At 39.5% G+C, this 26,742-nt stretch overlaps 1 protein-coding gene across 8 annotated transcripts in view; it reads right to left on the bottom strand.

Annotated features, from left to right (window-relative positions):
• CREBBP (CREB binding protein) overlaps positions 1-26,742 on the bottom strand; it is a 103,465-nt gene that overhangs the window by 25,921 nt on the left and 50,802 nt on the right. For 3 of the 8 annotated variants that reach the window (XM_068909196.1, XM_068909200.1, XM_068909204.1), the window contains 14 exons: positions 18,512-18,754; positions 17,772-17,871; positions 17,138-17,284; positions 16,447-16,564; positions 13,550-13,742; positions 13,373-13,426; positions 11,982-12,106; positions 11,168-11,356; positions 9,204-9,623; positions 8,317-8,496; positions 7,904-8,090; positions 3,044-3,162; positions 2,654-2,893; positions 2,060-2,148 (listed from right to left, as the gene is read on the bottom strand). In XM_068909196.1, coding sequence (XP_068765297.1) covers positions 2,060-2,148; positions 2,654-2,893; positions 3,044-3,162; positions 7,904-8,090; positions 8,317-8,496; positions 9,204-9,623; positions 11,168-11,356; positions 11,982-12,106; positions 13,373-13,426; positions 13,550-13,742; positions 16,447-16,564; positions 17,138-17,284; positions 17,772-17,871; positions 18,512-18,754 — 2,404 coding nt within the window. The remainder of the gene's footprint in view (positions 1-2,059; positions 2,149-2,653; positions 2,894-3,043; positions 3,163-7,903; positions 8,091-8,316; positions 8,497-9,203; positions 9,624-11,167; positions 11,357-11,981; positions 12,107-13,372; positions 13,427-13,549; positions 13,743-16,446; positions 16,565-17,137; positions 17,285-17,771; positions 17,872-18,511; positions 18,755-26,742) is intronic. The other 5 variants (XM_068909197.1, XM_068909198.1, XM_068909199.1 and 2 more) reach the window with 5 other exon arrangements.

Genomic DNA, 26,742 nt, shown 5'->3' with positions numbered 1-26,742 from the left:
CAACAGGAAACGGCTAATTTGACTGTTTTAGAGCACTACAGCTGATTAGCAAGGGCTTTCTATGATCCGATAGGCCACGTGCATACTTAAGGATGTGGTGACAGATCTTAACAAACATTTTGTTAAAAAAAACAAAACAAAACAAATTCGAACCTCCTATGAACCGATCTTGATTTAACTGGCCTGAAATAGAAGACCTCAAGAGAAAAAGAAAAGAAAAGAACAGAACCTCACTCCTCAAAACCCAACTCTTTAAGATATCTGAAAGAACAGGAAACTACATGTACTTCAGTCCGGTTACTGGTCCACTGACACTTGGACAAATCACCTCCCCTTCCTAGCGCCTCTATTTTCTTCTTTAGCAGCACCTTTTAAAACTAAGCTCTCTGCAGTGGGGACTCTCTCTTAACGTAATGCAAATGGACTGGCATACGTCTAACAGGCAGGAAACTGAAGTATTATACCATCGAGCCCAGAGGAATACAGCCCCATCAACCCCATACCTCGTGCTAGCAACCAACACTGCTTTCCACTGAGTAATTCCAAAATGATTTAATACTGAATTAAATAGGAGAGGTATAACTGAAATAAAAATGACCCCTTCAATTATTTTTGAAGTTACTATTTCTTTTCAAATAGGGTACCCTCTGGCTGCATAGCAGGAAAAGCATTTGAAATTCTAATACACTGAGAATTGCTGCTTAACGTTTTTCTCTTGCAGTGACTACTGAAGTACTATCTCTTTAAATGTATTTTATGGCTTTATTTCTCTTCAGACTGACTTTTTTGGGAATTCACAATGCCTATATAAAACATTATATGCAAGCTTGTGAATTTACATTCTTGCATAACAATTCTATCTGCCTAACCAAGGCCAAGTAAGACCCAAGGGACCTAACACTACATGTCCTCATCTCCCATGTCGCGCCGCTTCAGCTATGTGGAATACAACAGCGTTGCAACATCTTACAATATGATTTGGTGATGCAGGGATCTTACAAGAGATTAAATGGCTGACTTTCTGAATTCATTCCATAACTTCAGTTAGACTACAGCCTGCTGTGCACTTCAAAGTTGGCAAAGCTTAGACTGTCAAGCCTCTGGAGAGAAATTCATAATTTTGTTTTAAATAGGGAAAAGGAAGTTTGTCTCTTTTCCCATTTATGTTTTATAAATTTTTGGGGGGAGGGGGAATCAAAGACAACAAAAATGAGAACAAAGCCAACTTCTAAAAGTTTGCTTTGTTATTCGTTATGGCACTCTTGACTTAAGTATTAAATGGAAGATGAATATTATACTACTAACCATGGTTTGATTAACGTAAACATACAAACATCAAGTCCTAGTATTAATAAAGAAGAAAATGTTAATAGCAAACTATTATTTTCCTAGCTTTTCATAGAGTCTGGACAGTTTTTAATAGTGATGCTCAAAGAATAAATACCTCTTACATTACATTTGTTACTATCAATATACGATCAACCTTTCTTGTTTAATTTATATCCTTTTCCATGAAAATTATGGGAAAAACGTTTCACTTCTGCCATCTAAATCAGGTTCTGACTTTATGCAATGGCATTTTGAAAAAAAAAAATTTAAAAGGAATTAACTATTTACTAGGAAGACAATTGATCACAGTACCCTTTGTTTTGCAAATTCGGACAACAATTCCAAAATCTACCTGTATACTTTTATATACAACTCTCCCAAAACAAGGCAACATGCTTTTCTCAGTGCCTTTTGGCAATTCTCCCCTCCTCCCTCCAGTAAGACCTGCTACTGATTTTGTAGAAAATACGGAGAACTTTCATTTAAGCGGTGCAAGTAGCCCACCTAATAGTGAGCACTTACACAGAGCTTACATCAAGCTGCAGAATACAAAACAGAAGGGTCACCTGCAAAAGGCTAGCAAGCAAGACAGATAACTTTTTCCTGACTTAGCTGGTGAATAAAGGAAAGAAAAGGTTGATAATCATTCTCCTCCTTATTGGCAGAGAACTGATAGGTTCTTGCTTCCTGAAGGGGGGGGGGGAAGGGGGAAAAAAAGGTTGGGACTTACCTATTCTGGTAACTGTAGTAGGCAGCATCACGAGGAATAGTACACAACTGCTTACCATAGCAGCACAAGGTCTGTGGAGAAAACTCATACTGCAAAACAAAGATGAGAAAAGAATCTTTAAAATGTGATTTTGGGTTGATCAAGCATCTGATTGGCAAACCCAACAGGTAATGATACTATAATACACAGAGATATTTATTGATGTATATTGAGAAAAATATATTGAGACATTTATCACACTTTCCCAAGCCACTGTGTTAGCATAGCTCTCTTCATTGAGCTAACAATTATTAACTACACAAGCAAAAGATGTGACCCTCCACCTGCCTAATTTATTGCAAAACACATGAGAAACAAGTACAACATTTTAATATTACTTATGATTGAAAAAGTTATTCTCTGAAGGAGAGAAACATAGCAAGAAGGATGCTACTGACATTTTTTAGTCTTAGCATGCTGTTACAAATCTGAATTTTTACTAACTCTTTCATTATTTCAATTAAAAAAAATTATACAAATGCTATGTTTTATCTGCTTAATCAAGCTAAGGTCTCTGGGAGAACAGAACTCAATCCAAACCCCTGATATACATACCTTGCGCCCACAACAGTAGCCAAGTGATTGCATAACAGGATCAATCTCTTGTTCAAACACCTCTGCGAGTTTAGTGCAAAACTTATAGACCCTGGAAGTCTTGCGATTGTAAAGCCAGGCATTGTTAAACATTAGCCAAACATCATCCACGTACTGCCAGGGTTCCTGGTACTGCCCAGTATCCAATTTACGTTTAATGGTTGAAAGGTCCATAGGATTCTTCACAATGTCAAAGTAGTCCTTCAAACATACACACACACACACATAAAACCCTTTAGTTTTAAGGTGTCAATGATTCACGCTATTTTGAACACAAAAGACGAAACGTTCATACGAACAAAGACGAAAAGCCCCACACAAACATTTTCTATTTCGCTATTGCCAACTCACCGGAATCCCTAAAAGCTGGGGATCCACAGGCTGTCTGAAAGGTAGCGACTCGGGGTCCTGCCGGTACAGAGCTTCGAGGGTAGGCATGAGAGCCTGGCGCAGCTCCTCAGGTTTGAAAACTGATAATGAAAGTTAGACAGGTCAGAAAATTTCCCTCTAGGTATCCTAACTGCTGGGTTCCACTAAATAAAACAAAACAAAAACCCAAAAAACTCCACCATATTAACACACAAGTCTTAAAGAGAGGTTTCCTGATCTGCATCACTGATCGGAAGCAAAACTTTAGAATCAAGAGGACACTGCACAGCTTTTATCTTTACTGAAATTGCACTAGATGACGTTCCCAGAATCCGCACGTACCAACAACTGTAGCCTGTAAGCTTTCTAGAGCATAAAAAAAAAGAATTTATCCAGAACCAAATTAACAAAGTAATTGCTTCAATGGTGATGAAGCCTTGCTCTTCAGAGTAGAGACTAAGAGCGTATCTTCCTCTCCCTCCTTTCTAACATTGTTCACTGATTCCATTTCAGTATTTTTCTAGCAAAAAAAATCCCTAGCGGACAGGGTCAAAGAGCTACCAACAGCTCTACAGAAAGTAACTAGATAACTTGATAACCAGCATAGGAATTTTCTGGCCATAGTATACAAACAGTCCCAGTCTGAGGGACTGTTAATTCATTTCGAAAGCGTTAATACTTCTAGATTTATATGCATCATTACAAACACCTGGCAACAGTGGCATGGCAACAGTCACGTTTCTTTCAATAGCGGATGACAAGGACAAGAAAGGCAATGCATTTTCTGAAAAATAATGATAACTTGGAGAGCTCTTTCAACACCTCAGCAGTGTAATTACATTTATTTCCTTAGGAAAAGAGTCTTGAAATAGGGAAGAATGCCTATCATTTAAAAAAAGAAAAAAAACTGAGTGGCATCTAGTGTTTATCTACCTGGCTGAAACGAGGACGAAACCAATAAAAGGGACCAATTCGGAGTTCTGCTGAAGCACTGGCAGCAGGTTGCAGTGACCCCTCTGACGTTTATCAGTGCTTTCTCCCTCAAACAGTATTTTGCGAAGACATGAATAGATATCACTGCTTTTTTGGATCTCTAGTTGATCTATGATTTTTAAGAAGGTTTTTTTTCTTTTTTAATTCAGTTTACATTTCCTGAGCCTTTTCGTCTCAATTGCGCCCGCTGAAATTACATGCGAGGCAAAAAACTGAGTTCATGCTACTCAAAAATGTCTGAAGCTTTAAGTTCTCAATTTTATTTCAGCATTTCTGCACACTGCAGCTCCTGGAAATTGTCGGTCGGGGTGCAAACAGTCCCTGCAGAGCAAGGGGAAGCTGTAGACAGGTTGAGTGCGTTGCCAGTGCCTGGAGGCAGGACTGCTGCTTACGTACCCACGTAAGCTAAATCACGGCAAAGGACGAAGCAAGCTGCTAGGAGGACTTCAGCATGGACTTGCCTTAGAGATGCATCAAGATCTTAGGCTGCTACTACTGAACTCAAATTATAGCCAGACTAAAAGAAGATCGGCCCAGGAGGACTATGTTTGTTGTTACAGCAATGACTAACTTGAGGATCGCTTTAGCGGTTGCCATATTTTCAGTCCTGATAAAATGACAAACCTGTTTGGGATCTATTGATAACGCATTTCCAGGCACTTCCCTATTTAAAAAACCCTACTAAATACTCTCAAAACTTCATAAACAGTTACAAGATTATATTATGGAGCTCAATTAACGGGCAAAGGCACTTTCTACTGCTTGTGGAAACTTCCTACTTTGACTCAGGTGCTTTATAACTTGATACTTTGAATTATTTCATTTAGTAAAATTTAAAGGTCAAAGAGCACCTTTTAATTATCTGTAAGAGATGACAAGCAGGTGGTCAGAAGAGATTTTTCCCTATATTGACCCCTGTATCAACACAGCACTGGGCTAGAGCATCTTTCAAAATAAATCTAATCTTGATTTAAAAGTCCCAAACAATAGACATTTAGCACAACTTTTGCCAAGTTCTTTGAAGATTAATTATCTTTGCTGAGAAAGTTTGCATTCTACTTTCATTTTGGAGTTTGAAGGAATAAAACCCAAAATCTAGGTGCTCTGATTTCTCATTTCCCATAAAAATGGAAAGAAAAGTTGTCTTAATCTTTAGCAGTAAATAAGCTGTGTGTTTTATCTGCAGAACTCACTGCCTATAATGAACATGACTAACAACAGCGTGATCACAGGATCTCCCGTGCCCAGATTTTACAAGAACTTTTCTGGTCTCCCCTCTCTCCTTTTTCACAATTAACTGCCCTCAGTTCTCCTCCTTTAGCAAAAGGAGCTCTCTGTAAGGAGCCGGCATCCAGTTATCCCATTTTGTCTCGGATGCGTGGGAGGCAGAGAGAAAATGGGATCTTTGCCTGAATCATGATGATGTATCACCTGCCTGACAAGAGTATAATGCTACCTTTTTTTAAACTTTTCAATATTTTTTTTTCTTTTAAACAGAGGAAATCCTGCTTGTGATTACTAAGGAGAAAAGTCTTGAGGAAGATGAGGACACATCCTCAAAACAGTTAAGACAATACGTTTACAAAAAAGCCCTTGCAGGCTTTGCAACAGAATGCCTTATAAAGGGAAGAAGCCAATAAAACTCATCTTGAAGGTCACCAAGCTGTAAGGCAGCCATCTATAACGAGAGGAGGAGACAAAGTACTGTAATTAATATTACACTTTTTCTTTAGAGAAGACTTCAAGGCAAGGAAACAAAAATCCTTCCTTCCTGTTCACATCGGATACGTGGGAGGGGGGAAGAAAATAAAAAAAAAAAAAAAACAAAACTCAAACCAGCATGAATTTGGAATGGGGAGAGTATCAAGCTCTCACTTACAAAGGCAAAACTATGAACAGGGAGAGGAAGAAAAGCTTGTTAACAAGGCGCATGCAATTCTCCAAGACCACCAAGCTATAAGAATTTGGGTGTAAGTCAGTCGAGCAAAATCCTATCTCAGCAATATTATCCTGGGGGGGGGGGGGCTAACTGGGGGCATCCTACATGGGAAGGAAGGAAAGGAGTTTCAAATTCTTTCACAATCAATTAAAACACCTAGATGGTTATCATGAGTAGTTTTAAGATATCATATAACCTTTGAACACACTTAATGGTATTTGCTCTTGAACACCTCTTGGTTTATATAATGTTTTAATACAAACACTCTGTTAAAGTTGGACAAACTACTTGGTGAGAAAATGCCACCGTTTAAAGTTGTGTATGTAGTTGTACCTGCCCAAGGTGGACATGTGTTATCCTTTATAGTTACAAAGTGCCAATATTTCTAAGACAAGACATTTGTTACTACATAAGGTATTGGAAATGTAGTAACCCAAATCTAATCATCAGAATGATACAGTACAGCTTTTTGACAGATGAACTCTGCAAGAACCTCAGTCTTTCAACCACTCGGCTCAATTTACTCCCACGTGACTTCTTCTAACAAGTAGTAGCAATGTTCTTTCCACTGGGAATATAACTGGTTTATAAATGCCAATAAACTTTCAAATCCCTGTGTTACGTTTTGTTTGAAACGGGCTCTGCCAGCTCATTGTGCAGTGTATTCTCATTTGGCTGGCCCACTATACTACAAATTGAAAATACCATCTGCAGGAAAACGTGTTTATTGTAAAAAGGTTACGTTTTGTAATTAAGTACAACCCAAGGAATATGCAAGTGTTCATGATTCACACTGCATAAACTTTAAAACCTTGCAATTTCTTGATCACATCCTGAACAGCATGCAGCTGTAACGTTCTATTATATGCAACTTCCTTCTTAAGGAAAGAAGGAAAAGTCATGAAAAGGACCGCCACTTTCCCTCCTTTGATGTTTGCAGCATATCGAAAGCTTACCTTTGGTCAAAAGCTAACCACAGAAAACGTCAGTCCAAATAAGCGCATGCTAAGAGACCCGGAAAACAGCTAAGGATTTTGAGCCCAAAATCTCATCTTGCAGGCTCCCGCAAGGCCTGCGTTACAACAGGGAACAATTTCCTTTTATCTGTTTTCTTTAAAAATCTAATTTGTTTCTTATTAACCCAAGGCATGCAATCATGTAAGTCCATTCAAAATCTGCAATGCTATCATGTTTCCTTTGGGAAAAATATACGCTACAGATACAGTCACAACTACATCCAAACAAATTCCAATGCCAACACTGTAGATAAGCTTAACAGAGCTAATTTAACTGTTCTAACTATTTCTGAGGGAAAAGTTTTCAACTGAACACTACACAAAAAACTACACAGGTGGTCTTTTTAAAGTTTAAGGCTAGTGAAGCAGTCTAGCCTCAGAGACAGACAGATTCAGGAAATCAGTTCAAGCACCTCGTTCTCAGGCCAATGCAAGCTAGAGCTCAGTATGAAGGCTGCGAGTGCAGCCTCTTATGAGAAAGCACAGAAATGAATATTCTTGGTTACTGAGAACACTGTATCTCAGCTGATCTCCCATGAAAGAGAACCGGCCAAGATGCATACATAAAGATCTCCCTGTACAATTTCTCTACAGAAATTGCTGCCTTACGGCCTTGGTCCCTCTGGTCAGAAACTGGAACCTGTGAGAAGACTACAAATAGCAAAAATGATCGCTGGGACCAAGACCACAGCAAAACACGTTTCTCACCTGCGATTCATATACCATTAAAGGAGACCTGCTTTCAAAAATAAATAACCTGGATCAATTAATCTCCCAGCCCTATGTGCTGAAACACGCCTGCAAAATACACCTTCCAGCAGGAACAGACACTGCTGAAAGCAAAGGCTAGTAAAAACAAAGTATGTAAGAAAATTTCAGTTTTCATGTACGTACTCTTTTTGCGGGGCTGAGACGGTGATGTGGATTGTGAAGTGGTTCCATTAGTGCCACTTTCCTCTTCCTCTTTAGCATCTACTTTTATTTCAGGTTTCTTCTCTTCTATTTCCATTGGCTCCTGTTTCATTTCTGTTCCGTCTGCCTCTTCTTTTGTTTGCGAAGATCCTTGTAAATCCTCCTCCACCTTAAGAAAGGAAGACGTGCCATTACATCTATGTCTCAAACTTCAGTCATTCAAAATATTAGTTTATGAGATCGTCAAAGCACTCTCCATCCATGGCTTTCCTCAGGACAGTTACTTTCCAGTAACTACCCTCTTCTCGCCACCTTAACTCACCATTTCAGACACATCATTAAGTGCTTTTATATCTGTCACTGCTTTCAGTTAAACTGTATAGAATCTCATTTACCTCAGTCTTAGCTTCCACTTGTGTCTCACTAGTCTCTGGCTCAGTTTCTTCATTTTTAACTTCTGATTTGCTTTCTAGCATTGGTGCATCTGGTCCTAGTTGCTGGGAATTCGTATCAGCACTAGCAACTGAGGCAGGGGTGGGGACCCTGTTATCAATACTAGCTGCTGCCTGGGATAGCTGTTGTAAAAACAGTACAAAAGAAAGACACTGCATATATAGAAATATTTTCCTTTACTAAAAATGAACAGCACAAAAAAAGACATGAGATGATATTCTAAAACAGTGCAGAACACGGACATAGGAGCTCACTGTAGCCAAGTTTCTATATACCACATTTCGTAGCTCTCTGCTTTACAGAGGAGAAGCCAAGGAAGAATTCTGTCCCAAAGAGGCTGCTTTTACAGAGAAAACGCCTGCCCAGTAAAAGACTGAACATTCAACAATTCAACATGCGCGTTGCTTCTGACAAGGAGGAAAAAAAAAAAAAAAAAAAAAGAGCAAGGATTCAAAAGGATTCAAGTTTCACTTTCAGAAAAGACTGATTCTGATTAAGGCCAAATATATGTATATGGGCCAAATTTTATACATAGGCCTGTTTTGCCTAATCTTTCCATACATTGCTGCTATTTTTACTTTGAGCGGTACAAAGTCTTTCAGCATACCCCCCTCTTTCAAACAACGCTGCAAACATCTGAACGGACACATTTTTACACAGGTATATATTAAAAAAAGAGTTAACTCTGCTCTGAAGTAGAAGCTAGGATTTACAGCCATAAAACGTACAGGCTCTATAAATTCACAACACTGTGCTGCACAAAGGGAGGATTCCTGTGGAATGCTTATTCCACTACCCAGGAAAAAAAATGCAACTTGCTGGTACTTACTGGAGTGCCGGGTGGCTGTGCCTGCACAGATGTCGGCTGTTGCTGAGATGGCTGTGGGGTTGGCACAGACTGGGGTTGAACCGGGGTCTGAGGCTGCGGTGTCACTTGAGCCTGCGCTGCAGTCTGCCCCGTGGGTGTACTTTGCGTCTGTGTCGCGTTGGGAACAGAACCCGGTGTCGGTGTAGGTGTCTGTCCTGAAGATGAGACGGGCGTCGATGGCTGAGTGGGTGCTGCCGGCTGAGGAGGAGTCATTCCAGTCGGCGTCGGGTGCTGAATAGGTGGCATGCCAGCTGCAGTGGACACCGGCGGTGCAGTCTGATGTAGAGGTGGCTGGGTCACTGGTGGACATGACAACTGACCACTCTGTGGTCCTAGCATGTTGATGGAGTTAGGAAGAGCAGCACTGGGAACCTGCCCCTGCTGGAGCGAGAGAGAGATTCTCTTACACACACATCTCCCCAAACTCTGGGAATCCCACCTGTCCTCAACATCGCAGCGCTGCCGTCTTTTAAAACAATACTACTTTGAAAGGCTAAATATGCAATCATCTAAAAACAAGTATAAGAACGCTGCTATTGCAAATGACTTTGTTACGATTCCTCTAATAATTTTCATCAGCTCTTAGCCAAAGCCTTGCTCCTAGACCTAGATGTGTCTTGCGCATCACTTTACATTCATTTTACTGCAACAGAAGAGAGGGAATCCTTAGGATCTCCTCATAATGGGGAAACCTGCAGGCGGACAATCCCTAAATCATGTCATTAGCTGGGCAAAGTTTGGACTTCGCACAGAAAATGGTTTCAAGCTATTTCACATTTTAGGCTGAGACTCTAGGGCAGCCCCGTTTTGGGCACCAGTCCAGTGTATTTAACATCTGCCCCATTGAAATGCACAGCAGGATACTTAAGTTTGCTTCTTTGTTTTTTTTGTTTTTTAATTCTGATTAGACTACTCCAGATATTTAAGAAAACTGTGGATCTATCCTTCAGATCAGCAACAACAGAAATATTCTAGAGGTGTAGAGACTTTTAAGTTATATATTTTACTAAAAATTGAATCAGATAACTAGTGACAAGAACAGAATAATACTCCACCTCAGATATATTTATCATTTCTGCTTTAATACAGATGTGTATTTTACTCTTAGAAGTCTACATCAACTAGTAATTTCCCTGAAGATAAGATTTCAGACTTAAAACATGCTTCTATATTGCCCATTTATAGTCAGTTTTAATGAACTAACTACATTAAGGAAAACTCTTCCACCATGAAGGTGGTCAAACAACAAACAGGGGCCTTAGAAGCTGTAGAGGGTCCATCCTGGAGATACTCAAAACTTAACTTGTCAGAGTCCTGGGTAACCTGTGTTAGCCCTCCTTTGAGCATGGGGTTGGACCAGAGAACTCTAGAGGTCCCAACCAACCTAAATTACTCTGACTCGGTGAGTTCAGAAACAAGTCTCTCACTGTGGAAAGCCATATACCTTGGCATCAGAAACACAACTCTAACTTCACTGACCACTACTGTAACAAAAAACGCAAGCGGTTGGAAAACAATTTCCTGTTCAGAAGTAAAGAGAGGAAAAGAAACTTAAAATGGTTTTCCCCATCTACTTTATTGTAACTCTCGATTTAAAGTTAGCTCCTAAAATCCACACAAACACACTCAAGAAGAGCATATGTTCAGAAGTGTCCCATGAACTAATTTGATATTACTCCCTAAAATTCTCAGCAGCATGTGTTTTTTAGAATTTGTATCAGGAGTTACAGGCAAGCACAGCCCCCCAGTTAGTACATGTACGTAGGCTTAAGTAAGAGCTTGTGAAGAAGGCAGATGCAACCCAAAAGTCAGGGATGACTACAATAAACAATGGATAGATATGCAAGTACACTGAAACAATATATATTTTTAAATAAATTAGACTAAGATAGCAAATAACCCAGATATTAGAAGATACATCTTACCTGTGTTACCCCTGCCTGGGCTGTTGATTGCCCCATGCCTACGTTGTTCACATTCATAGCCCCACCGGATGCTGGAAACTGGTTCTGAGACAGGAACTGGTTCTGGGCAGGAGCCTGACCCATCATGTTATTGGAATGAGCTCCCATCATGTTCTGCGGCTGAGGCATTCGGGAAGGAGACATTGCCATCTAAAAATTAACATCCAAATTAAAGATATTAACATATAGCCACACAAAGGAAAATACCCTCAAAGTAACTGGCCATAAGAGATGACCAAAACTAAAGGAAGACTTGCTTCAGTAAACCAAATGCAACCGGGCATGTACGCAGAATATTAACATTTGTTCCATGGCATTCATGACAGAAGTTATTTTTAAAGAGGCAATAGTATTAAAGCTCTATTAAGAATGGTAAATTCTGTTTTGCTCGCTGAGCTAACAGAAATAATCCAGTGAAACCAAGAATATTTTCATTTTTCTTAAGAATAAAACCAAGTTTTCACAGAGGAAAAAAGAAAGTTCATATACTAGAAAAATACAGCTCCTGAAAGAACAACGCTCTTTGTTGGATAATATTTCATCTCTGACGTCTACCTCTCCAAGGATGGGCTTTTTTTTTTTTTTTTTTTAAAAAAAACATGTAAATAGTGAAAACAAGCACCTCAAGAAGAGTCTGGCAGGCTCAGTACATTTCTGTGAAATTATCCTACAATTTACAGTACTACTTTATGATGTGGCCTTTTCATAAGAGTGTTAACTCTGCTAAATGTAATGAACCAATTTTGAGACGAACTTTGTAACAAGAAATACGAACCGCAGGAACAGCGCCCATGTTATTCATCTGTACAGGGTGGTTCATTGGAGAAGCTGCACGGGGTCCCATGGGTGCTTGTGGCATCTGTACGTTCCCTATGGACATGGGGTTAAACTGATTCATTCCTGCAAATGCACCCCCAAAACAACTCATTAGGAACAAGTCATCAGGATTTCTGTATGTATGCTCTACAATAAAATTCACATTTCTTACGACTAAAATCCAACTCTCCTACACTTCATTTTATTTTCCTTCTACTTGGTTCAAAGCCAAATTACTTAGCTTAAGAGACAAATCAGGAAGCAAAAAATATTTAGAGGAACACCAGTTAGGGTAAAACATAATTTAGAGGGTCTACCACACACACAAGATGAACAGTGTGGATGATCTGTAACAACAGGATGCTATTTGTATATAATACCTTGGGATGTTTTCTTAAAATCAGATATTTGCCTTGAAACATCAACATCTTATTCAGCTTTCACTGAAACGCTTGAAGTAAATAAGATACAAATAAGTATTGCTTACATGAAAGCAAGTTCTAGTCTCAAATCAAGATAGAAACAAGCAATGCTAAAAAGGTGTTGTGCCTTTCCTTCAGAAAATTTCTTCCCAGGGAAGAAATATCTAACATACATATATTTTGAAACAGGATGAAATGCTTAAATAAATATTTACATAGCTATACTCACCAACAACTTTTTCTCCTACCTAAATGAACCAAAAAGGTTCTGGATGCAACTGCTCTAAGAAAATTCAACATAAATTTGAATTTACTACTAAGAGTCTATCAAGAAATAAAAAAAAAGGGGCTACTTTTTTGGGAAAGTTGCAGCATCTAGAAGTCATGGGTTTGAATTTTTCAGAAAATGCATCCCTGAGGCCAACAGCAGCCTCAAGCAGCGATGGCAAGCCAGCAGTGCTACGAGCAAGCTACAGTGCCTTTTTAAATGCACTTTGCATTAGAAATCAAGAAAGCCCATCATCAGTGATTCTACGATGTACAGAATTAATGCGGCAAGTTTTCAGTTACAGGTATTTTTTGGCTAATAAACTGATAAAAACCTGTCAGAACTCCCACTCTCAAAAGTTAATGTTTTTCAAATGACAGATCATTCACAGTATTCTTGCTTGTTTTCTCTTCTTTCCAAAGGACTGAACTGCTTCCTAATCACTAACAAAGTATTCAGTACCTATTGCTAGTTCTTAAGGTAAGACAGCACTGAGACAGTTCCTGGCACAGAGAACAGCAAGAATGATGCTGGAAAAGGGAGACCCAGGAATTAATTCCCCCACTCCTGCCTCAAACTGAAAGAAAAACAGATTATCAGCTTTTCCTCTAAATATTCATTCTGAATCCACAAATTGCAATGAGAGGAAAATATAGATACCTTGAGAAACCTGCATACGACTCATAGGCACGTTTGGCATGGACATAGGTCCGTCTGCAACAGAAGCAGGAGAATGGACAGAGAAAACAAAATTAACATTCAAACAAACAAAAACACCCTCCCACTTTTTGCTTCTATTTTCCCCAGCCCCTCTCATCCCCACAGAGGGGGACTTACTGGGAGGCCTCACGGGCTGTGCCTGGCCCATGGCAGCAGCCACCTGGGGGATACCAGGGGGCTGAGGTCCTGGGGTCTGTAAGGCTGGCTGGTTTCCCAAGATCCCTTGTTTATGTAGACGAGACCTCCGTTTCTCTTCTAGTTCCTTTTGTATCTTATAGATTTTTTCTGCTAATAAGTGATAATATTCATCCTAAAAATAAACAAACAAAAACTCAGTATCAGGAAAAACATCAGTAGAACTAATGTATTCTATCAGAAGACTGCCCCCTTTTTTTTTAATTAAATAAATTTACGCACCGGCCTATTTGAACAAGAACTATTTCTTTTTACAGTTCAGTTAAACTGAGATAGAATCATCACTGATTTAATGCAGGTAAGAAAAAATAGAGCTTCCGGAAAAAAACATATGACTTGGCTTTATGACTATCCATAACATATACTAGACTTGCAGATATGCAGATAAAGGAGAGAATTGCAGGTTCTCTATTGCTTGGACAACAACCAACAGGAAGCTGCAATTTAGTTTCTAAGTGTTAATGATTTTTAAATGATATTTTCATAATAATCATATTCACTAATCCAGAGACACAGGAAAGAAGCTGCCAACAATATAGCTATGCTGAATAAACTTCAGGCAGATCAACTGCCTTCAGTTAAAGGCAGATCAATTTTTATGTAAAGAAAAGAAATCACTCTTCGCTTGCAGAATTTATCTATCAACACAGAGTCATTCCAGGAAATCTAAAAACAGACAAAGGCAGAAAATTAGTGAAAAATAGTCCACAGGCCCAGATGCTAAATGCTACGTTTGTGCACGACAAAAAGCCCACTTTATTCAGACCAAATGGACAACAGATCAAACAAGGCAGGCAGAGCGCACAGCAAGAGAGCCAATTTTGCTTGTCAGCAATTGCTGGACACACATCTGCCAAGTGCACAAAACTACGCGTGCCTGCTAAAGGCAAAAAACCTCACAGAACCCCAAAGACTACGTTTATTTGTGGGATAACCTGTGATCTTAAAACCACTCAGTGTTACACGGGCCACAGGCCGAGCGATGTTCATCCCACAATCATTTTCTCTTCATCCAATTGGTGCTCCTGAGCTAAAATTTCTGATTACGGTATGATCCACTGTAGGTTAGAAAACTGAGATGAGAGGGGTATCCCTCACCAATCCCATTAATAAAGTCCAGTGCTGCAATATGAAGCTTCATTTCTGGGAGTTCCTCACTTCCCTCCAACTGTCTCAAAAATCCATTACTGAAGACACTTACTGTTGTCCAAAAGAATTTAAAAGCACTACAGCCCCTTCCCTTTTTCTGCACCAGAACTTCACCTATAACCTCCTACTTGTAGATAAGCTAGGTAACTAGCTTATGCAGAGATTACTGTGTACGTAGACAAGGAGCACGTATTACATAAAACCATGTCAAGTTGCTTTCTATTGCCCCTCCAACTAATCCATTTCTCAATGGCATGAAGTAGAACTGATGCTCCTCAAAAAGAAGGTGTAATTCCACAAAACATTGTTTATGATGTCTTAACTACCCCTTTCTCCCACGTTCACTGCTTGAAGCCAAATATGTCAGAGGAATTCCCACAAAAAAGACTTTTGGCAAGAAGGCTCAGGCAGCTGTTTGAATGGACGAGGTACTTCTGGGTATTTGTCTGACCTACAGGTCAGAAGATATTTAATTTGAGAACCAGAAGTCTACTTAGTCTCATCCTTACTAACAAAGTATACAGATGAAGATAGCCTAGGTACGCCTATGAAATACTCATTTTTTCTCTAAAGCTCTCAGGGTGATCACACACGTCTTCCTTGCTAAACCACCTCTAGGTAGCTAGAAGGAGAATATGATATTGTCACTGACCAACACTGACACAGCAACAGCATTTTACGTGGAGCTGCAGTGCATCTGCCTGTAGGAAATAAAACTTAAAATATCTCTTCAGCTCTTTTGGGAACTGATCTGTGAAGAGCAGATTCTGTGAAGTATTACTGTCTTATTGGATGAGTATCACCTGGAATGTGGTTAACTACTCTCTTTTGATATCTTCATCTTATTTAAGAATTGACCTCATGACTCTGGTTGGCTAAGATCTTCACTAGCTACTAGTGCTGGTGCTCTGAACACTGTTTTCACCTGATGAAAACACTTTCAGGGAGCGGTTCCTTCGGAGTGGAACTACCACAGTGACATAATGAAGTAGCATGCTCAGTGTGCCAATCAACAGGGGTTTGATCCCTCCGAGTTACAGAAATTTGAGCTGACACCTCATTGCAGATGGAGAAAAATTAATAAACAAGAACAGGTAACTCTGTCTTGCCTCACGCACAAGGACAAACACAGGTAAATTGATTTCTTACAGTTTTGTCACTTGAAATAGCTATTTGTCTTAGCCAAATCACTCTAAGTGCTGCTGAGTAGAGAAGAAATTACCCCAACAGCACTAGTAAAAGTAAGCAACACAACAGAACTGAGTCCTGGATGAAACCTCCAATGGCAGAGACTATAAGAAAATTTTAAAACTGTTATTTACACAAATAGACTTCAAAAAGGACAGAAAGAGAGAAAGCCAGCCAGGGAAGCATCAAGGACCATGAGCGGCGCTCCAATTCCCAAACACGTCCACCAAACTTTCAGAGGGGGCTCAAGCAGGGCTGGGACTATGGTGTCTTGTTTTCACAGAGCTGAAGGAGGTGAATTAGCTTCAAGTGACATTAATCAGATAGTACTGGGCTATACAAACACTGCCATTAGCAGAGAGCATGACTTTCTTCATCAACAGAACAGTGATATGATTCTTTGTGGTATTCATTATGTTTTTCAGCTTTGTGATACCACAGTTCTTCAAAATATGCTGGATATCTGGACTGAAGCAACATACCCTACTGTTAGCAGATTCATACATATCTCCTTCCACCTTCCTGGCATAAGCCACCAAGTTCTCCATGCGGCGATCCTTCAGTGCTGCCGGATCAGGAGTGGGGAAGATGGCTTGGACACTACAGGAAAGGAAAATGAGAGGAGGGAAAAAGTCTTCTTCAGAAAAAAAATTAAAAATTCTATTCAGCTTTACAGTGTTCGTTCTACACGTTTCTTCATAGGTCAGAATTAAGTAAAGTATCTCAAAACTGTTTAAAAAGAAAAAAATCTATATCAAACTATTCTCCACAAAATTAAAGCAAGCTTAACGATGAAAACATGTGAGGTTTGCCAGTCTAGAGACTAAATACTTTTATTTACTACAGCAGAGCACGTTTATTAGCAATACAAACTGCCCGCCCTGTCTGTTAACGCGATGGAATAACGAACTGGAGAGAAAGGTTAAAGATAACAGCACATCCTCAATGGGCCAGTGCCAGGGAACCACTACTGAGAGCAACTTTCTCATCAACAGTATCTCAAGTGAGATGCAAGACAGTTTGATATGCTTATGCGATGTTTTCCAATCGGTTAGAAGAACACTCACTGCTTAGTTATAGTTAAGAATCAACTTTTCCACCAAAACAACGTCAGTGTTGTAGTTCTACTACTGTAAATATTGGGGAGAATATCTGGCCTTGGTGAATACTTACAGTTTATGCACTAGATGATTGCGCAGGTCCTGAGTGACATGTTCATGCCATGCTTTCCTCACCCCAGTACTAGAAGGAGGTGCAGCTGTTGGCATTGAGCTGAGGTTTCCAACATTGCCAGAATTTGTGCCATCATTCATTAGTGGGCTATAATAAGAAAAAGGACCGTTAGAGTATAAGAGCGCAGAACTTTGCTGTATGTTTCACGCCTGAGGTTATTTTTATGTAATTGCTTTCATCACTTCAAGGTATTGCATCAAACGTTTTGTAAGTGAAACTGAGATCACCAAACTGGGAAGCATAGAGCAACAAAGCTCAGGAGTTTACAAGACACGACATACACGAGTGATAAAAAAAAAAATTGCAACTGTTAAGGTACTTGTTTATACACTTACAAAAAAACCAAAATAATCTTCCTCTGGGAATTCATTTAAAGCTACTAAATATTTTGGGACTCTTTGGGGAATAAGTGGTAAGTGTAGAACTGAAACAGGGAAAGAACACCACAGCCATAGGTGTGACTGAGTATTTCAAGTGACAATACGGTAATTTTTTTAAGGCAATATCTTTATTTACATTAATAAAGCATGTAAACAAATGTTTAATTGAGCAAGAATGAAAACGTGTGCATTACTTATTTGTCCCAAGGGATGTTGGAAGAGCAGTTTCAGAAATCAGACTAGCTTGCTGGTCTGTTGTTATTCCTCCTGCGGGAAGGTTCATCTGGTTGGCTCCTTTGGGAAAAAATTAAACATCACTGGTACCCGGTTCATAATTTGGTAATAAAATAGCAAAAATCGTACTTTATGAATCCAAAGAAACAGTGCATCAGATAAATACTTGTACATTAATATCTGCTATGGTGCACATCCTTAACTACTATAGAATCAAAAACTAATTTCAGGCTGAATGATTTTTATACAAAAATGTGGCTGTTTAAATTTAAAATTTGTTAGCTCTAAGTTCAATAAGCTACAAAGAATGTAACATTACCAGTTAAGTATCAGGAGGAAGATAGCACCCCGAGATAGAATAATCTGCTAGAATAGGTGAACCACTTGCTGGTTAAACCACTTTAGTTAAACCAACCCAAAGACTTAAGGAATTACAGCTGAATGTGTTGGATGAGATTAAGCTACTGACCACATTTGAGAAGACAATGAAATTACTGCCATTTGGCAGAAACAATATATACAAAGCCTTCTAATAGTCAAATCTAGCAAGGTGAAGTGCTCCAATAGTATCATTTCATGTCATTGATCAACAGGAACTGAAAGTCACTACTCTGATCAAGTGATATACTAAACTGTCCTAAAAATTCTACAGCTCAGCTTATTTTTCAACTTAGTTTCCTCTTGCTTTTCTTCCACCTACCCAATGCATTAATGGTCCTCATTTGCTGGTGAGCCTGAGGCTGTGCTGGTTGTTGGCCTTGTACCTGGGGCTGCAACTGTGTTTGTGGCTGGTTGCCATATGGCAGTCCAAGGGCAGCATAGGCTCGTTGCATGGAGCTGGGGTCAATCGGATTAGGATTACTTAGCGATGGAGTATTCTGCTGGCCTGTTCCAACAGAACCAATAGAATTTTGGATTCCACCAGCTGGAGACCCTAAAAGGGCTATAAAAAGAAAAGGTATAGGAGAAAGTTGAATCACATCAACGAGGACAAATAATAAAACAAATCCTTTCAAGAAACAACAGAATGCACATATCACTATACAGTAAGCATTTTTCTGCCAAAGGACTGAATGACACTTGAGATGCCAAGGAGAGAAACTCAGCCTTTGATTCTACAGGATACTCTAGCAATTAATCTGCTTTTACAGAAACCACCCTAGCAATTAACACACGCAGTCTAGAGAGAAGTGCTATACATGGGCAAATAAGCCTGTAATTGCTAGAATGTACATAATGTAAAGGCTCCAACAAAGTTAAATAGAACAGTCATGCTTGGGAGAGTACACCAGGAAAAAAAGCAATTCTGTCACTTTCCTCCTCCATCCCATTTCAGGTCAAAATAGTTGGCTCCAGAACAGAGGTCCTGAGTTCAGCAGAAATACTGTGTCCTTGGACACAAAGGTAATATTGAAGATCTGTTGGTAGAAATTTTCATTCTGAGCAGTCACTAGATGAATCCTCTGAATCCCAGAGAGATGCCCTGTAACCCTACGAAAAACACTGATGGGTTTCCGATTGTGAAAATTTGAAACAATTTTAAGAGAGGGAGGGAGGGGGTGAGACTGCTCCAGCTCTTGGTGAACGATTTAGAAGATCACTATTCAGGTACTCATTAACCTATATGACCACCACGACCAACCAAACTCTCTCACCATGCAGATGTATGGAAGAGTCATTTCCACTTCAGACAGGAAATGGAAACAGCAGAAAGCTTGTTTTACTAAAACAGAACTGCAAAAAAAAAAAAAAATCTGCTTTCCAGTCCTCACTTTAGCTGCCATTCCAAGTAATAACATTTTCCATTGGGAATGACATATGGAGCATATCCTTCGCTATGGAGACAGCGCACACTGATAACTGAGACTCTGGTAGAAGGAGGATGTACTTCATCCCCTCTCCCCAAGCAATTAAAGATATAATGCGTGCTACAAATCTCTAATCTAAATATAGCAACAATAGCTTTTAATATAGCAACAATAGCTATTGTATTGGAATATTAAAAGAGGCACATGGTTGGAAACAAATTCGTGGAAACAGGCCTTCCAAGACATTAACAGCATTATCTAGGCTTTCTCACATCTTTGCAGCAACGAAGCTGAGAGAATCACTGAAAAATACACATACGCTTTCAGCTTTTAACCAAGAGAAAAAACACATCACTGAATCCAAGCTTTTCCCTCTCCAGATGGGAATTCAATTGCATTTAATTTGTCAACAAACTACAAACAAATATACTCCAGGAGATCCTCATTTTCAGAAAAAACAAACAAACAAATGAAAAAAAACATTCCCCTGTTTTTCCATGACGATCCACTATGTTTTCAACGCTGAGACTACCAAGGAAATAAGACTTGTGTATGCTTATAACACTGTAGATACACTTGTAATAACTTTTGAACTCACCGATCGTTTTCAACCAACTTTAGCACAAAAACAGAAGCTTGAAAGCTGACTGACTTCCTATCAGTTTCATTAAAAAAAAAAAAAGGAAGAAAAAAAAGCATGAGCTCAACCATTAGATTCCAGACAACCCAGTCAAGAAACTGCTCTACAAGAAAGGCTTCAATATTTGCTCCCTTCCTCTCTCAAGAAGGTTCCTCAACGGCTAGTAAGACCATAATATTTTCTTGTGTTAACATTCATCTTCTGCAAGAGATAAGGGGCAAATTCCTCCTCAGCAATAATATTTAATGAACACGTAAACCTATCACAAGACCTAAATTCACCAGGAACTGGAAATTCATTAGCTCTAATAGCCACAGAATGACTATTATTTTCCTCAAAGGACCAACTTCTTGAAACTCAAGGTGGGCAGAGAGGGTGCCCTGGTTTTTCTGAAGAACCTTCTGAAGAAGGAACACAGTTTAAAACCTCCATAGGGCCTTCTGTCAAAAAGAACTAACTCCATCTCTGGAATTCTCAAAATACACAAAATCGCTTAATTTTCTTGTTGGACTTGCATGGAACACTGGGCTTGCACAGTCTAAGAGAAAGATGCCTTTACACTAGTGTAAGCCAAGAAATAGGAAATCTCTAAAAAGGTGAAGTAGAACAAAACTTGTGGCACCCTGGAATTCAAGCTGCTCCAGAGGCTGCCATGGCAGCAAAGGATCCATCCAGGAGCTATTAAAAACTCCCAAAGCTTCTTAGCGAAAAGCAGAAGAGGGTGATATTTCTCTGCTTCCTATAAGAAAAGCTATGGGGAAAAGAAAACCTCCGCCTTTAGTGGTTGGTTGTAAAAGACGGAGGCAAATCTCCAGAGATGGTCGAACAATCACAGGTGATGCTGGAGACTGTGGACACCCAAGTGTTTCACCATTCCTCTCGCTCTTCAGGGGAACAAAACTTGGCATAGATCTTCTGAAGACTGTAAGCTTGGCTTGAGGCTCACAGAGAAAATGAGGCAGTGCTTGGAGAAATCAGCTACCTCTTGCCCATGGTTTTGGGCCAAGCTTTGGCAGTGGCATCAGCTGCTACAAAGCTGAAGTTCAGTCCTTCTGTTAGAGCAGCTGTAAGAACACAATCCAGCCTAGACTAGATGAGTTTTATTATGCAAAATCAGATTTCCAGATTTTTATTTCTGCCCCAGACCAAAGACTGTTTTCAAAAAACTTAGTTAGGGCACCTGTCAGAGTTGACAGGATGAATGATAAAAGATTTTAAAAGTGACAGCATGGAGAATGAGCCTATTCTAAACAGAAAAAAACAAACCATTTTCTTTGCAAAATACTAAAACTATCCTAACAGGATGATGTCTCAAGACTATTTTGGTTTTAGCTACTTTGGGACTGTAGCAGAGCAGAGCTGTGCAGGTACTGCCTTGAATAAGAAACTAAAAGGTCAAAGAAAAGTTCTAAAATTCTTTATTAACAACTATACATATTAATCGAAATAGGCACTTCTCTTGGAAAACTGATCCAACAGCGAAGTAACGGATGTACTGTTCACTACACATACCCCCAAGTCGTGAGAGATGAGCACAGGCAGCAGAGAGGCAGCTTCAAAGGACTAATTTCCCCCCAAAGCTGCACACGTGTGCACAAACCTACCCAAGTAGGCAAAACTTGCTAAAGCTGGTAAACAGCCAAACACTGCTTCAATACTTGAAACTCTGAAATACCTTATTACAAGACATTCTTAGGGCTAGTAATACACTACAGCGTGGAGATGAGCGGCTCTATTTGTTCTCAGCTTTTCGACACTTTATAACTCAGTTTGTAGCGTACTGTATTGAGTGTTTCCAGGAATCTGACTTTCAAGTGGGTTTTTTGTTTGTTCATTTGTTTTTATAAGAATGCATGACATTATCTCAACCTGCCAAACATGAAGAGGGAGGAAGAGAGATTATAATTTCCATACCGGACAGATCAGGTGCAAATGTAGTCCTTTCTATGGTAGATACCATAGGAAATCAAGTCAATTAAAATGACTACAGGACTGAAATGAACATGAGTTATCAAATTAGTCCACTGCTACATGGAGCAATGTCTACTGTGGTTGTTCATCAACTGATGTTTAGACATTGATGAGCTCATTAAAGAAGTGGTAAGTGTAATGAAAACTCCATACAGCCATTACTTTAATAGGACTCTTCATACACTAAATGCTTTGAAGACAATTAAACTTCATATACCTCAATGTGAAAAATTCACAGGTGCTTATATACTTAAAGAGTGAAAATTCAAACAGGCAGAAGTTAAGCACTCCAGAACCACCTAAGCAGTCCTAATTAAGCCCCCTGGGATATATACATTAGTATGTAATCTAAACGATCACACGCTCTCTGGTCTATAGGATTCCTGTTTCAGCAGGCAAAGGAGACAATGCTGACTTAATGAGATTGCATTCCCTGTTTTTCTAGAGGGATTCCCCCCCTCCCCAGTTTATTAGCATTTCATTTAAAACAGACTCCAAACGTCATTTTAACTGTGAGAGCCCAGCACTTCTCTAACCTTACCTCTGCCCTGCCAGCAACATGTTTATCCACTTGTGAGAAGCCCGTTTTAAATATCTAGTTTTACCTCAGAATTCCGGTATTGACGTTTATTCAACGTTCAGCTCCTCTACCCTGCAGCTCCTCGCTCTGCTCGTTATACCTGTTCCAGCTCAAAGTGGCCAGAGCAAAAATTCCACTGGTTACCTCGACTCACCTCGGACCACGTCTGTCCTGTACCCAGTTAGGCACGCATACAAAAGGTTAAGTGCACGTGATTGTTTCATTAAAGGCTGTATCATGCATAAAATCATGGGGTAAATAAAGATTGCATGAGCAACTTAGAAGTAGGAAATCTCAGTACTAAACTGAACAAACACTGCTTTTTTTTTTTTTTTTTTTTTTTAAACCATCAAACTAAACCCCAAACCCTTCACAGTATAGCAATGAATGGAACTTCTTAATCTGTGGGCTAAACATCTACCACGTGGCCCAGCAGAGCAACTGCTAGCTGGCAGGTCATCACCTACCTGATTTTCAGCACATACACACATATACAGCCCCAAAAACGTTCTTGGGTTTTCACAGGAAGTGTGCTGACGAACAGGTTTCTGCTTACTCTTCCTAAACAGACATGTTTCCCCATGCACCTGACCTCCTTCCTTCTCTACAAAGGCTCAGCTCCCGGCCTCAGCGCTCTGTATCCACACCATCTTTCACTTTCTGTCCATGCTCAATAACTTAGTCCCTCAGCCAGCTAGCTCCCAGGCCTTATTCCCATTTCCTTCATAAGATTCCCATCCTTCACCCTGAGTTCACATATTCTGGAGTCTGACCCAGTCTTCTTTAGAATCACCTTTTAGGATGAAGATTTGTTATCTCACATCTGCTCTTCCTCAGTCCAGCTTTACCCTCCCTGCATTTTATTTAAATTGTTTCTTCTTCAACACCTCCTACAAGGAAGAACACAGAGGAGACCAGCTCCACGACCACAGATCCACCTTATAGCCTCCCTCAATTGGAAGAGCCATCACAGAAAAAAACTCCCGACTTCTCTGATCCTGGAACAAAGCATGTGCCATCCTCACGTAACACATGACATTGCAGAGTAAATTGTAAACACCGATCATCACGTGCAGGGCTACAAGAAGCAGCGTACCCAGGAGCTGTTGGTGCCACAGCACACATCTGCCTAGGCTGGCAACCGAAGACTAAGAGGCTCAAACATGTTTACAACAGACAAACCTTCAGAAAAGTAACTCTTGCAGTAGAAGTGCAATACTAGGGAGTACATGAATTACTATCTGCAAAAGTTTATAATCTGGTCCAATTTAGATGGGCTCAAGCAGGAAGCAAAAAAAGTACTTCCTGGCAAAAACCACCCTCCAAGTCCGAAACACTGTACACAATTTCAGGGCATCTCTTCAAAACACAGGAGCAGCTGGCCTATTCAAAGAAAAGCTTAAGAATTTAGACCTGCAAAATAACTTTTGTTTTCTTGGCAGAATCTCCTCCCCCCTCCAGACCCCATCCACCCCCCAAAATCAGAGATACCCTGTTAGAGCCGTGAGGAACTCAGACATTTCAAATCCGTCCTTCAGATTTGTCCCAACATGTCCTATTCACAAGGCATGTTACTACCACCAGCTATAATAAAAGACAGGCCAAGATTACCTCAGTATTACTTTTTCTTCGAGTAACTGTACGCACGAAACCTGCCAGGAAACTTTCCTTGCAAAGGATCCAAACACTGAAATTTGGATAAGATAACTTCAAAGAAAAAACTCCCTTGTAATAACCCAAAACTCAGGATTTTTTGCAGCGTTCAGAGGAAATCCCCAAAGAAACATGTATAGATAGGTACAAAGATCTCTTACGTATGTTTAATCTTACATATAAGTGCCTCTGAATCATTTCAGATGGGGAAGGTGGAAAGAAGCCACCATATTGCAATGTTTCAGAAGTACTGAACTGCCAAACTGAACTTCCCCAAAGACTGGCACGCTCAGAAGGAGCCACTTGAAAGCCCAGCAGAGATACAAGGGCACTCAAAACACATTGGTAAGACAAGCACAGGATGGAAGGCTCTAGGCTCAGTCTTTAATGACCATCACGTGGCAGTTCTTTCTGTAAGGATGACAGCCTGACAGAAGTAAAGAGCATCACTATACTTCTCATTTCTTTTTCCCATTCCAAATTTTTCCTCATAATTTTCTGCCATATGTAGACTTTCTTTCTCTTGCTCTCTTTCTCCTTCCCCCCCCCCCCCCCCCCAAAGCTAATAGTACATTCTATAATTGTTTATTCCTAAGAGAACCAAAACTTTCTTTGGGAAGTCTTAAACTACCCTAACTTAGTTTCCACCTGATCAGGTATGGTATTTTCAAACGCACATGCTAACATAAATTATTTTGCAAACTTGGGTGCCTAAAAAGCAGCATCCTTTACATCGTATCTAAATGACTTTTGTTGGTGTTCGGCTTCTTACCTTCAAACAAACCACAACATGTCGTATATATGACTCAGGCATACTTCAGAACAAAGAAGCGTGCACCTCGGCACACTAAGCAGTATATTTTCATGGTGACTAGCGCTGGATTATCAATTAATTGAATAGAAGAGGGGAGATTTCACATTCATTTCCCCTACATGCAACAAGATAACCAAATTCTACATTTACCCATTATCGTTCTGTTTCACTGAAGACAAGACACATCCTACATTGATCCCATAGCAAAGTCATCTTTTTAAGGATTGCTTTTGTTCACATGCTTTCACTTTTGATAAATCATATGAATGATATAAAAACAAACATTGCACAAATTATTTTTCTGCAGCAGCTTGTATTAAAAATACATAATTCTGTTGTGCTAGAAATTGTTAGCACTTTGAGAACAACTGCATAGTATGGATGTTATGTACAAACCAACCATGTCACATTAAAAAGCAATATTATCAACACATGTTTCAAAGACTAAACATAATTAATAATAATTAATAATTAATCACTTGCAACAAATTGTTTCTTTCAACACACAAGAAGCATCTCATTTACCACAGAGGAATTTGGTATGAGATAAGCAAAATCATTACCTGCAACTAGCTTGCTGGTTTTAATTTTTTTTGGTTTTGGAGGGAAAAAAGTATCCTGAGGATGAACTATAACAAAAGCTTTCTCATCAGCTATTTTTGGATAGACTTATCCACTATTCTCCCCTTTGTCTTAAATTCATCTAACCTAAGAGCTCTTTCCTTATCCTCCAAGGTTTCTTAGCTTTCCTCACTGCAGTGTCAGCCCAGATGGATATCAGCAGAATGCTTCCAAAACAATTAAAATTTATAGGCCCCAAGTCCTTCAGCTATTTTCCACTTCTTAGCTCTTAAGTATTCTTAGGCATAACATTACCTAGACTACTAAAACTGCAGCATCCATGCTGTCAGACTTTCTACTTTGGCATATTTTGAAAAGATCTTGAATTAAAATCTACCAAAATAATTTCAATATTTTCTGTTTCAGAGTAAGCGGGAAGAAATACACTAGAAACTGTCCACAAACAAAAGCAACAGCTGCACTACCATGGAAAACAGGCATGAACAAAAATACTATGACTTGTGGAACTTGATCTTATCAATACCTGGGTTAAGTACACTTTATGATTAAGATATGCAGATCAGATCTTTCTTCCTATAAATGTTCACTTATAAAAATATTTTTGATAGTCTTAATCATCAGCACCTTGATCTAATTTATAAAAGTTGTTTCTATTAGTTTGAAAACTAATGACGTAGCTTACATCTTCCCCAAAACTCTACCTACATCCAAAACTGCATTGCAACCGGAATCACAATTAGACACAAATAACTATTGACCTGCCTCAACAGAAAACGCCAGCTACAAATGGCCACGCTCTTGAAAAATGGGTGTGTGCTTGATCTGAGAACTTTCCCTTTTCGTGTATTGTACATTTAAGTAATAAATGGCATTAAACGATCAA

This window comes from Struthio camelus, chromosome 15 (genome assembly GCF_040807025.1).
Source record: "Struthio camelus isolate bStrCam1 chromosome 15, bStrCam1.hap1, whole genome shotgun sequence".
Classification (NCBI taxonomy): domain Eukaryota; kingdom Metazoa; phylum Chordata; class Aves; order Struthioniformes; family Struthionidae; genus Struthio; species Struthio camelus.
The sequence above is the reverse complement of the archived record's forward strand: the minus strand, read 5'-3'. Positions and strand labels throughout refer to the sequence as shown.